The sequence below is a fragment of the Heliconius melpomene genome, chromosome 7 (assembly GCF_056956725.1).
Source record: "Heliconius melpomene rosina isolate 202511_hmr_F chromosome 7, ASM5695672v1, whole genome shotgun sequence".
NCBI lineage: Eukaryota > Metazoa > Arthropoda > Insecta > Lepidoptera > Nymphalidae > Heliconius > Heliconius melpomene.
The window spans coordinates 12,700,507-12,714,403 of record NC_140395.1 but is presented as its reverse complement, the minus strand read 5'-3'; the positions used below and the strand labels follow the sequence as shown (position 1 = coordinate 12,714,403).

The window sequence follows — 13,897 nt, the reverse complement described above, 5'->3', positions numbered from 1 at the left end:
GCGAGCGGACGTCACGAACAGCTGGTTTTGTTGTGTTTATAAACTGTATGCGATACTCTGCAATTGTTACGAAATATTATTGTTTATTTATTCAATTGAATTTATAGATTATTGTAAAAGTTGATATTACGATATGTATTTAGTGCATAATATTGTGAAATACTTATTGAAATAATAAAATGATATTGAGGAAAAAATAATGGTTTTCAATACGCGTCATAAATAAACTTACTTTCATAAATAAATTATGATATTTGTATTAAATTGATGTGTTCTTGTAAAGCACACATTTTATTCTAATGACCTTATATGGTTTCTTCTCTGAATTTTATTGGATAAAATTGATAGCACAAAAAATGTTAGTAAGTTGTTAGTAATATTATTACTTTACGAACAACATAAAAAGAAAGGAGTTTTATATTTTAGTTTTATTATTTATCTGTTGTTTTATTTATGATTTTATTAATCATCTGTAACATATTATACATGTTCATTCATTCATTGTTCAATAACAATATTCATAACGCATATAATCTGTGACTTTTCGTCGAGTTTGAGGTTAGGAGTATATTTTTTTCTCGTAATGGGAGACTCCAATATAAACCCTAAGAATAAGTCTGGGGGACAAGATCCAGTGCTTAAAAAGGCAGAGTTGGATTATATGAAAATTATAGAAGAAAAGAACCGCGAGCGTGTGCAGAAACTGCATCATATTTCAAGACGAAATAGACTTACTGGCTTGGCTATAGGTACTGGAGTGTTTAGTATTTATATGTATTCAATATTTGCTGTTAAACAGGAAACTTTCCTTGACGACTTTGAGGAACCCGCAAAAATACAGCAGTAATGGCTGCAGCTAAAGCAGCTTTACAGATTAGGTTACCACCTCTACCCAGTATCAAAGATGTCATCAGACTTTATAAGTTACGTGCCCTTAAAGAGCTGTCACAAAATTTTCTTATGGAACCAAGATTGATTGACAAAATTGTAAGAGCTGCTGGACACATTCATAATCATGTAGTTTGTGAAGTAGGACCAGGGCCCGGTGGTATAACAAGGTCTATAATACAGCAAGCACCTAGAAAATTAATCCTAGTTGAAAAAGATCAACGTTTTATACCAACTTTAGAACTCTTAGCAGATGCATGCAGAGGAAAATTAGATATGGATATAATTACTGGTGACATTTTAAAAACTAATATTGCACATTTTATTCCTGAAGATGCTAAATCAGATTGGACAGATGCTCCTCCACCAGTTAACCTTATTGGTAATCTACCGTTTAGTGTATCAACCATTTTGATTATAAGATGGTTAGAAATGATGTCTAAGAAGGAAGGCCCTTGGTCATTTGGGCGGGTTAGAATGACACTTACATTTCAAAAGGAGGTGGCTGAGAGAATGGCAGCATCCATAATGCATAAGCAAAGATGTAGGTTATCAGTAATGTGTCAGAATTGGTGTAATGTGAAGTACAAATTTGATATACCAGGAGAAGCATTCCTTCCAAAGCCTGATGTAGATGTGGGAGTGGTAACCTTGACACCATTAAAACAACCAATTATAAAATTACCATTTAAGCTTGTTGAAAAGGTCACCAGGCAAATATTTTCTATGAGGCAAAAATATTCTATAAGGGGGGCTCAAACTTTATTTCCAGAAGAAGTGAGAGAAGAAATGGCACTCAGAATGTACAAAATGGCCGACCTTGATCCTATTACAAGACCTTTTCAAATAGCAAATGGTGAATTTGGTAGACTGTGTCATGCTTATTATGAAATTATCCAAAAATATCCTGAATTTGAAAATTATGATTTAAGAGCACCTAAAAAACTTATTACTGATATAGAAGCAGATATTTAAACATTATGTTGTAAATAGTAGCATAGAAATAAAATATTTTGGTTAGTTCAATAATTTTTTTATTTTTTACTATTATTTTAACATACATTAAAGTAACATAAAACAAAATTTGGTAAATAGCAGATGCTAACACACATACAAATGTCAATGGGTAGTAACAACTAAAAAAAAAAAACATTTATTTATTATTATTGAGATTTCTCTTCTTTCTCATCATCTTTAGGCAATAAGCCTCGTCTCTGTTTGCTTTTTAAAGCTCGTTTGTGTTTATGAGAATTCATATGAATAACAATCTCTCGGTCCCCAATAATGAGTCTTTCACAAACATCACAGTAATTACTTGAATGTACATTAATATTAGTTTTTTCTTGAGTTATATTTGATTTTAAAGGTTCATATTGGCATTTAGTTTTATTTATAAACGTTTCTATAATGTGAATTGCTTTATTTTTAACTTCTTTATTCCATTCGTTTATACTCGTTGTATCCAATTCGAAAATCGGAGGTATCTGAAAACAAGCGACATCTATTATTAAGATATGTAAACTCAATACTATTTCTATTTGACAATAGATGACGTAAGTTTTGATCATAACTATGACATTAATACATCTATTTCACACAAGATGGCGCTTTTTCTACTTTTTTTTATAAATAAGCGTCTATTAAAAATAATATATTAATAATTACATTGAATTATGCAATAGTAAACAATCCATTATTGCATTTTTATTCGTATTGTATTGTATGTAAACATTCATATAATAACAAGCCGTTAAACCAGGAAAATATATAAAATAACTGCGAAAATTATACATACCGTATAGTCAAGCATGCTATGGATATTGAAGCAAAATAGATTTATTAAAGCTAATAATGACCGACTATGCGTAATTGTCCGATATTACTATTTTAATGAAATAATTGGTTCTACGGAAACTGGTAAAAGAAGTTTCTTAACCCTAGATACCCTCTGACATGTAGCGGGATACAGCGCGAAGCTAACACATAAAATAACTTAAAAACTAAAAAAGAACAATTAACATTACCTCTCTGGTGGGATGGTCTAAGAACCTTCCTCTAACCATTTTATTCTGTCTTCTCGCATACCTTCTCGTACCCATTTTCATGTTGTCTATACTCTCTTGTAACAATTTGTTACCTTCTTCACTATTCTTCATTTCAGGTGTTAGCATTAAATATTCGTGGAATTCTTTAAAGCCGAGTGTTTGAAAAATACCTTTTGTGTAATCTGGTGGTCTGAAATAATAAAAAATAACGTATTTAAAATCGTCTGTTACGACCGTCTCAATATTATTTTTAACATTGAGACTGTGGTAGCGCAGCGGCGTCTCTAAGTGCGACGGTTGTGGGGTCTAATATTTTTCGGGGGAAGGAATTATTTTCGCACTGGCAACAAGGTAAAGCGCGGCGTTGAGTTTCGCTACTCAACAATAAGTGTAGTAAAGATTAGTGGTAACTAATCTCCACATCCTCCTCCTATCTCGTAAAATAATAAAAAATATGTTTTAAAAGCATTTTATTAGATTATTTTTAATGTTAAAATAGGAAGGGGTTGCGTCAAATATTTTTGCATAAGTACCTACCCTCATGCTTTCCTTTAACGAGGGTAGTTAAAAAAATTGTATACTTTTGTATTATATTTGAGGATTTGCCAGATGCGCTCGACCTTTTATCTTGAAAATTATGAATGTTACGTAATATTAGGTATTTCTTGCGACGTTACGAGCTTGTAGCTTTTTATTGTTTATAATTTATTTACTTTTCGTTTTTTGAGGCCGCCATTATGCAGTACAGCGCCTTGCTGTAAAACCTGTATGAATTATTTTCATTTCCTCAGCTAATATTTACTGTAGATAAAAACAAATATATCACTCTGTTCTCAACTTATTGCCTAAGTGCCTCTGGCCTGTATTAATAACCATTCTCAACTCTAAGATCGATCTTGAGATTGATTTATAGATACGGGCCATAGTGTAGGAGGCTTATCTCACTAGAGCGAAAACACTATATTTCTTTAAGAAAGATTCAAACCCACAACCATAACATAAGTTATTTTAACTTCACACTAGCAGAACACCAGAAGAACCAGAGGGAACGTTGTGGTAAGACACTGCTCTTCGAGTATCACCAACAGCGAGAAAATGACAATAATATACCGCTTCTGTACGATGGCCTCAATAATAAAATACACCTTATAAGAACATTAATATAAACAAACACTACATACGAATTCTACTATAAAAAAACAATATCCGGAAAAGATTTCGTATCGATTTAATATACCGACTATATGTAAAAAAACTTATCGATTCTAAGAAGCACGATTCAACCGTTACAGTTGATTTATTACGCGTGTGGGCTTTCATTGGCGTTTTGACTGCAATCTACGTGGTTCCTGTAAACACTGTTTGTACGTAAATAGATCAATATATTTTTAATTTAATTTGATTATATTTTAAAATTAAATATTTTAAGTTCCCCTAATTTTTAGTCGAGGCCGTCGTGACGCAGATTCACAAGCGTGCTGCGATAAGCGTGACGGTAGTGGGTTCGATTCCCACTCGGGGGAATTAAATATTTAATATTTTACGTGCCCTGGTATCAAGACAATGCCTCGGCAGTAATGATCCTCGGAAAGCGCTAATCGGTTTTATTAGGTGTTTTAATGGGAACGGAGTGTTTTCATACTAAGTACCCTGGGTACCTCTGCACATACAAATCCTATACAATTGTACGAAGCAAACATCATTTGGTATATTCAACAGTCATGCAACCATTCGTATCGTGTATCGACCCCATACCCATAACCACCTCCTATGAAAAACGTGGACTGTGGTACACTCGTATCTATATTTACATAGCGATTGCCCCATTTTGATAGGACTTTTAAAGAAAAAAATTGTTAAATATGACGAGAATTGAAATCAAGTTGTTAGCTAAATATTAATATAGGAATATAATTATATGAGGCTGTTCTGTATATGTGTTAGTCGTAGGTTTGATTCTTACTTAGGGTGAAGAATGGATCATAATAATTTAATAGGTTTTTTGTTTATATGGTATCTTTTGTAGAATATGTTATATTAATCTAAATAGATGAAAAGTAATGACCGAAGTGATATTTCACTCTGTTTTTCTGCCTACTGAAGTAAGTCTGAGTCTTTGGTTATATAAGAAGGGCCTGATTTTTTCCTAAAACTTTATTTACGCTAATAGAGGTTAAGTTAAAATGTTTTATTGTACTGACTGGTAAATGTAAAAACAATAGATACATATGCCAGCATTTCACCGTAAACAATTTCACGCTTAACCCCATATTTTGGAGAAAACAGAGAGAACCTAGTGTTAAGACATTTCGAACTAAATTTTCTACGCGAACTCAAAGACATGCATATTGACAACTAACATACTAGATAAATTCTGAACGAAAATTAGTATTTCATATAGTTTCTAGTATTACGAACTTGGTTTCCACTTGAGCCTCAGTTACCTAACACACCTGTTACACGGTGGCTGGCAGCTAGGAATTTTACGAGCCTCCAAGCTATTTCTGATAATTGAATAACGTACGTCAAGGTGTTTCATTTGCCGTCGGATTGTTTGTCACTCTTATGGCAAATTAGAAGGAGAAAGCTTGCAATATTTATTAGGGTTCTTCATTCTGGTTGTAATTTTGTATTTGTATTTAAACTGTGTATATATTATAGTGTTTGATATAAGGAATATTTAAAACTTTTAAGAAATAGTCTAAATATTTTAACGTTGTGGAAATTGACATATTAGAAATTTGTCCAAGAGGCACAGATTCCTATCCCGCTTTAAAGTAGGCGAAACTCAACGCCACGATTTTGCCTCGTTACCACAGCGAGGGGAAAAAAAATTGAAAATATTTCATATCTTTAAAGCTTAAAAACGTTTACAGTCACACGCTCGTGCCCTTAAACTACTATTAACCAAACTATTTATAACAAATTTAAAATTTAAATGAAACGAAACGAAAATTCCAAAACAAACTTTGGTTTCCATAGATAGTGGGAACCTTTTATGTTTTTAAGGACCCTTTATTCACATATGACCGCTACCCCAATTAGATCATCCTTTATTGACGTGTAAATTGAACGATTAACGATACATTTCATACATTTTACTATCACTGCTGTGACTTGTACTTTTTTCTAATATAAAACATTCTCACGGCAATAATAAAAAAGATAAATCTAAGAGACGTAAAAATTTTTACAATTTAGTTCAATTAAAAATATAAACTTTATTATATATTCTTTTGGGCTTCATTTGCTTAGTCAAATGGAAATATTTAATGCCTTAATCTAGTCTTGAGATGCTGTTCTCATTCATAGATTAATAAAGCGGATCTCAAGATCGATCTCAGTGTGGCCACTTTCCCAGTACTCTAGCTTATTTCAATCGTACACACAGTGGGTTACATTAAATACCTACTAGAGCTTCCTTGTTTGATAAGTTCAGAGTTCGATAGTAGTGGGGTTTCCTAAACTCCTTCCTTCTAATTTGTAAATTTTATTGGTAGTGGAGAAGGGAATATGTCACTATTTTTTTTTCAATCTATGGGTCTCTATGGGTATCTATGTTTGGGTATCTATGTTTGGCTGTAAATGCGACGGTTGTAAGTTCCATATCAAATTGGGGAAATAATTATTTTGGTTGAGTTCCGCCACTCCATACGCAATGTCTTGACACAACCCTCTCTCTCTCTCCACCTACCCTGACACAGGATAAAGTGTGTAGCTACTGTTAGCTACCGACTGCTACCTGCTGACTGTTAGCTACCAAGGTTTTATTTTTCCTTTTTTAGCTTCACGCTGTATATACGAGTAGGAACATGGGAACCTAGTGTTAAGACATTAGGTACCCATGATCAAACTGTCCGCCGAATTTTTGTGATATTTTTAATTCGTAATAAATTCGCAATCTTTTAAATTTGAAACTTAAATCTTAAATTTCTGGTTATTAAAATTTCACCAATGCTAGCTTGTCTAGGTGTTGGGGCTTCAGAAGTAATGCTCTTATTGAGGTCATGGAACACAAACACTGTGCTACGGTTGGAGTTGAGGTAACGAACAAATCGCCACAACAGTGAAAACTTATAAGTGTTTATAGAAACCCTAGATAGGTCGGATGATAAAATTGTATATTTTTATAATTTTTAAATTGTTATTATACACTTTGGAATAGATTTTATAAAAGTAAAATTATATATTTATATATTAGTAGACGTCGGGGCAATCTAGTTTGCGTGGACGTAAAAAAAGAAAGTCCATTTTTTTTCTTTCCTGTAGGACTTTCGAGAAATCCTTTTTTAGTGAAATTAAAATGTGTATGACATTAAAAATAAAAACATTAAAAATATGTAAAATTAAGAAAACTTTCGCCTCGAACCCGTGGCTTTTGGAAACGAAACTTGGTTTATTGTAGCTTTATTCAAGGACTTTTTTGGAAGGTTGAAAACCTTCCAGACAAAGAAAACCGCCCAATGCGTGTCGAGAGGCGAAACTCAACGCCGCGTTTTCTAACCAGAACGACATATATGTTAATAACATTTTAATACTTTATTGACATATCTAGTAATATGTGATATATCTATTTCGTATACGATGGTAGCAATAGAGCGGGCTGCGGTCGCTACTTGCTACCGCGTGCGTAACACTACTGTAGCCCGCTATGTGCCTCTTGATACTTGACTATCATTAACCAACTTGTATTGAGAAACAGATTCTTTTGAAAATGTAATAGTTATTATTAGATTTTCTTCCATCCATCCATCCATCCATCTTCCATCTTTTATTTTTTCTCATCAGCTTCACGGTGTATCCCGCACACAGCAGGGTAGGCAGAGGGAACATAGAGTTAGGACACTTCGTTCCGCACTTTCTGCCGAATTCTGGAGGCATTGTGTGTTGATGAATGTTATTGTTGTTTAGGCGAGCAAAACCGCGTTTGGGTCGGAAAGACACTATATTTTAGAATTTCAGCTCTGTTCGAGCCTTAGAGGTATCGTATATAATCGTATTTATTATTATCCATTTCTCTGATTCACCACCATTGCGTTCATTAATTTATATTCTTAATATATTTATTATTGTAAAAGATGGTAATTAATTAATATTATAATTTTTCCCAGGATTAAAGTCAACTGCCATAGGAATAGAATGCATGAAACCTGAGAGCACAGTGAACCGCAGTATGGCAGATGCATCGCGGTCATTGCCCATGGCCGCCATATTGCTTTTTATTTTTTTTTATTCACCCCATTTTGTATTTTTTTTTGGTTTGCGTTTGTTTATAAATATAGTAGAGTTTATTTGCCATGTTGATTTTTTTATTTTTAAATTTAATTTATTTCTTTATTAATTGTAAATGTAATTATTAACAGTCGGTTTAATAAGGATATTGGGTTTTAATATATTTTTTTCAAAGGGTATAAATAATAAAAAAAACCGAAAGCCTCATAGTTTCAGGCACACTTGTCTATAAAATCATGTACTCATGATAGGCTTCGATAGGGTAAAAGCGTCGTTCGAATTCTAGATATTGCTAATTTGTGGGTGGCAGAACTCAACGCCGGACTTTCTGATACTTTTTGATGAAAGGGGACCTATAATACTATCTGAACACCGTTTGTCGGTTTTATACAAGTTACAGCAGAGAACAGCACCAAAAAACAAAAGAAAACAGTAATTGTTATCTACATAATTATAATAGAGGCCGATGGCGTATAGGCACAAGCGTGCATGCACGCGACGTTTCTAGGTTCGATTCCAGATTGGGGGAATAGGGGTGAGTAAACGAGAATATGAAATATATGGAATATTCTCGTACTCGACGCTGCGTTTTAGCTCTGATATCCCTATCAGAGCAAAGGCAAAGCGCACGCAATGTCTCGAGAATTCGGCGATAAGTGGGGAACGGAAGTGTCTTAAGGTTGCCTCTCTCACCTTCGTGCGGGACTAATTATAATAAACAAGGCGTTCGATTAAATAAAGATTTCTATATTTTTTAAGATACAAAGATAATCCTATTAGTTTAGTATTTTCATTGCACATCTACAAAGCTAGTTCATCTAACATATAGTGCCTTTAAAATGGGCGGGAAGTGGACACAGAATGTCTCGACACTATTTATTCTTTACGAAAAATATATTATAAAATATATTATAAACCACACAAAGTCGGTTGGAAAGATTCATTTTTTGTTACATAGCATTATTCACAAAATCGATCTCGATTCTTATTTTAATCAATGAAATCGATTCATCGTTACGTTAAATCGTTTTAATTTCACGGATAATTTCCGCGAATGGTCCCTTTGTCTCGAATAAATGAATGCTTTTAACAATTTCGTGAATCTTCTTTTTTATAGATTATATACGTATCTAGTTTTTTAACTTTTAGCTTTACTTAATATAGTATTAAATTAACACTTACTGCTGCTTATACCTAAGAATTTAGACGTAGCTCGATAAGAACGTACTTATAGCTTAATTGGCAACGAGCCCTTGTATGGTAAAAACGAGGTGCGGGTTCGTGTCTTAATAGGAACGGAGTGTCTTAACACTAGGTTCCCAGGGTCCCTTTGCCTACCCTGCAATGTATGGGATACAGCGTAAAGCAAAAAAAAAATTGGAAGTATAGGATATTTATTATGCTTACTTGCCATCCCGAATCCTCTGTTTATTGTGCCTGTCGTGGAAGTTCAGCAGTTCATCGATCAAGCCCTCCTCCAGCATGGCGTCGACCCTGGCGTTGAGTCGCGCGTCGTGAACGGTCTGGGGGCGAACAATGGGCACGAGATTAAATATTTTGGTGCTATTCCTTTGATATGTGTTTGTCTTTGATGTTGATTGTTGTATGGAATTTTGATGGTTTAGGCTTTGAAGGGAAATTTGTGACAGATTATGTGTACGGTTGTTGATTTGTTTAAAATTATTTTATATATTATATTTCGATATCGGTTACGGATATAAAATGTCTAAAATTAATTTTTAATCAAGTTATAAGTTTAAATTACAAATAAGAGACACCGTCGTGGCACAGTGGTACAGCATCTGACTATAAACGCCATGGTTGTGAGTTCGATTTTTGCTCGAGGGAATAAATTATTTTCATATCCTCCTATATCCTTTTTAGCGTTGAGTTAGTTGAGTTAGTCGTTATGCGCCGCATAGGGAACGTAGTGTCTTAGCACTAGCTTCCCTCTACCTACCATACTCTACGCGAGATACAGCGTGAAGCAAAAAATATAAATAAACAGACAAACAAACATATAATATAAGAAATATGTCTACAAAAATCTTCAAATATTCCACTAATGTAAAGAAGGTAGCGATAGCGTAATAACTGATTTCGTATTCAACGCGTAGTACCCTAATTAAAAAGCTCAAAGCCCGCCTACTAATTACACTCAATTCACGTTTCTATGACAAGAATTTTTAGATCGTATCGTCATATAAAGATAGGAAATTCTCACAGTTGAAGAATCGATTTCATTTATTTCGAAAGAAGTTTTTACTTTTAAGATATCATTACTGTTGGTTGGTATAGCGCATGGATGATGAATGTGACACTTGTGGATTCGATTCCCACTCGATGAAATAAATCGTTTAATATTTATATAACACCGCGCTTTGACTAATAAGATTAGCGGAATTATTGTCACTAAAGTAAGAAAAAAAAATTGTTTTACCAAAAGTTGGAATCGAACCCACAACCATCGTGTTTATAGTGAGACATCACTGCACAACGACGAATTTAATTAAAATAAAATATGATATATTAAAAAAATAACTAAAATCATATAGTATAAGTTCATAGTAAATTGCGTAAATAATAAACTTGTGTGCGTAAAACGTAATTGTAGGCGCCAACGTATAATAATTCGTGACTAGACTTGCATACATATTATTATAATACTAATATCTTATAAAATAAACATAATTATTATATGTATTTTACAGTTACGTAAAATTACAGAGCTTCTGTGGATTCCATAGAAAAATCTTTTAAAATAATTAAACGTCCATCGTGGCGCCGGGGAACAAAATGTGACTGTAGACACGAGAGGTTGTGGATTCGATTCCCACTGAACTTTTGGAACTCGGAAATGAAACATTTAATGTTCTCACTTATTTTTCCAGAAGAGTTTTCTTTGCAGATACTTTAATATATAAAATATTTTGAGAAGAAAACAACCTACAAGTAAACAATCGCTCTTTTCATAATATCAAAGCACTTCCTCAGTATTTTAAAGTTTAAAATCTTTGTACAACCACTTAATATCTTCTAAGACACGGCTTTACTCTAACGCAGTATAATAATAAAGACTTTGTTGTGCTATTACTACATACTATAGGGTATTCTTTATAACGTCGCGTTCTAAAAGTTGCGGGTATAAAATCATCTGCAGAGGTACACCATGATGATATTTGGGGTAACCTTTGTACCGCGTATATAAATACTTTATTGGTAATCAAATTCTGAACACTTAGTATATATTCATGAGTTTCTAGTTGTAAACTTTAACTAGAAGTTACAAAGTTAGGGTTTAGAAACTTTATAGTCTATATGGAATGAAAGTGACCTAGTTGGTACTTTATCTTTACGCATTTTATAACCTCGTAATAAAATATAACAATTTTTCTTCTAACTTTGGCAATAAAAAAATAGTTGTTAAAAATAGTGTTTTGTAAATTTGTTTTTTGGATTTTAAGATTCTAACTCATAATAATCATACTATAGATGACCAAATTTTATCAACAGACAACTTTATACCCAAAATAAATAACAATTCAATATCTTTATTCGATTCACCTAAATTAAATTGTATTTTCATTATCTGAATACTAATATTGCTAAGAGAATTTTTGCAAACCAAAAAATTCTTGGAGATCGACGGTTTTCTTAAATTATTTCGGCTTGGACACGCTGTGTTTCGCATACCAATGCAGAATGGCCGAATATAAGCAATTACAAGTCTGTTGACCTGCAGTGCATAGATTATATAAAAATTCGATATGAAACAAAAATTTATGTTGTTAAAATTAAATATGTTTCGCATTAACATATTAATCGTTTTTTAGTCTGTGTTGTTTATTGTTTGTCTAGTAAGTTAGTGGTTAATCAGTGTTTCACTGTTATCGCGGATACTTATTTTTGATATAAAAAATATTTGTAAGAAAAATATTTTCTCCCTATTTTGGAGTAGGGTAATGGCTATATTTAAATTACTGACATTTTTTTTATTTTATCAGCATTTTTAAGATAAAGTCCGGCGCTGGGATTCGCCACTCAACGTGCAATATTTACAAATTTAGCGGATAATGGAGAGAGGGAGTGTTAACACTGAGTTCTCTCTGTTTATCTGCTATATGCGGAAGATGAGATTTATTTAAAAACTGTTTTAAATTAAATAAATAGTTTAAGTTTTTACAGTAGTACTGTAAACCTTAGAGAAAGCGGTACTGGGATGCACCAGCCTATTCTATTCTATATTCTCTTAGATTCTCCATATTTGAACTTATCTCTTGGTAAATATTTATAATTTATTTCAAATCTAAATTGTTTCAATAAAGTGGACCTATACATCTTTAGAATAGTAATAAATAATTTAAAGAATGTTGTAAATTATTTAAAAAAGATTCCACAATTTAATATTTGGTGTAGATAATGAAGTTGAAGAAACCATGTTTCACATTTAAAAATTGTTTGAAATAACTCAATTTTAGATTATACAATATTATTATGTATCTGTTACAGATTAAATTACACGGATGTTTAAGTCCAGTTCAGAAAAAAATGTTGTTTTATAATTTAATTATCATATTATAAAATTAAAACATTTGTATAAATAAATGATATATTTGCAAAAGTAAATTAAATATTTGTAAATCTTCGTATGGTGCATTCACCCCATCCCCCATGGGATCGAACTGTATGTGATAGGCCTAAAATATATTTTGAATTTCGAAGAAAAAAAAATTAGGCCGTTGGGGAAAATCGTGAGACTGTAAACGCGATGGCTGTGGATTTGATTCCCACTCGAGGTAATCAGATATTTAATATTTTCATTTCCTCGTTCATGTAACGGTGCGAAGCCCGGCGTTGACTTCCGCCACACAACAATCGGCGGAAAGTGGGGAACAGAAGTGTCTTAATGGGAACGGTGTGTTAACACTAGGTTACCAAGTTTTCTCTGCTGAGCCTGTGCGGGATACAGTGAGAAGTTCAAAAAGTATATATTAAAAGATCATATTTATTTCTCTGTTCCTTCTTAAAATAAAGCGCGGCGGTGAATTCCACCACTTCCGCCGCCATTACCCCTATGATGACGAGAAGAAGCGTATATTGGTTATATGAAGGCACAGGTAGGTATGTATAAAAAACTCTCAAACATTATCTTAGAATTTGTTATAGTAATAATTTGTATAACTAACTATATACAAGAATATATTTATTAAATAACAAGTTCCACCAGTGCTACTAAAATAGTATATTTATAGCATAAAACTATTTTATAGGGAAACTTCCTTATTGACAGAGATATTACTCGCACGGTGTTTTATAGTAACCATAATATAACCATGCATTTTGCAACAGAGTTCTAAAACATAACTTTTTAGTGTAATTTGTCTATAAATTTAATATTTCATATATAATATTAAGTTTTTCATATATGTAGTATTATAAACTAGCGACCCCCTTGCGGCTTCGCCCGCTTTAACTACTGGATTATTCATATAATGTATGTTTGCACTTAAGATAATGTGAAAATTAATTAAACCTTTAATGCAACCCGCATTTTCGTAGTGTCAATAAGGATTTTCCAATTGTTTTACACAGCAAGGATTTTTTAGTAGATACCGTAATTTTAAATCTGTGCTACTAATCTTTTCAAGTAGTTATTAAAATATATTTAAATGACTATTTTTAAACGGAAGAAATTATAAACAAAAGCCTACCAACTAATAACTACTATAAAA

General features: G+C 32.6%; 3 protein-coding genes across 3 annotated transcripts in view; 2 read left to right on the top strand and 1 right to left on the bottom strand.

Annotated features, from left to right (window-relative positions):
- The first annotated feature begins 583 nt into the window (after window positions 1–583).
- Ccdc56 (Coiled-coil domain containing 56) lies at window positions 584–1,914 on the top strand. Its single transcript, XM_085188756.1, has one exon. The coding sequence runs from the start codon at window positions 584–586 to the stop codon at window positions 845–847; it is 264 nt and encodes an 87-aa protein (XP_085044882.1). The 3' UTR covers window positions 848–1,914.
- On the top strand, window positions 847–1,914 carry mtTFB1 (mitochondrial transcription factor B1). Its single transcript, XM_085188754.1, has one exon. The coding sequence runs from the start codon at window positions 847–849 to the stop codon at window positions 1,861–1,863; it is 1,017 nt and encodes a 338-aa protein (XP_085044880.1). The 3' UTR covers window positions 1,864–1,914.
- A 114-nt stretch (window positions 1,915–2,028) lies between these two features.
- The window catches only part of LOC146537894 (tRNA dimethylallyltransferase), a 184,356-nt gene continuing 172,487 nt past the window's right edge, over window positions 2,029–13,897 (bottom strand). The window contains exons 5-7 of the mRNA XM_085188750.1: window positions 9,573–9,688; window positions 2,913–3,123; window positions 2,029–2,372 (exon numbers count right to left, since the gene is read on the bottom strand). Coding sequence (XP_085044876.1) covers window positions 2,052–2,372; window positions 2,913–3,123; window positions 9,573–9,688 — 648 coding nt within the window. The 3' untranslated portion in view covers window positions 2,029–2,051. The remainder of the gene's footprint in view (window positions 2,373–2,912; window positions 3,124–9,572; window positions 9,689–13,897) is intronic.

Coding starts and splice junctions, on each gene's coding strand:
- Ccdc56 (XM_085188756.1), top strand. CDS start 584: ATGGGAGACTCCAATATAAACCCTAAGAATAAGTCTGGGGGACAAGAT.
- mtTFB1 (XM_085188754.1), top strand. CDS start 847: ATGGCTGCAGCTAAAGCAGCTTTACAGATTAGGTTACCACCTCTACCC.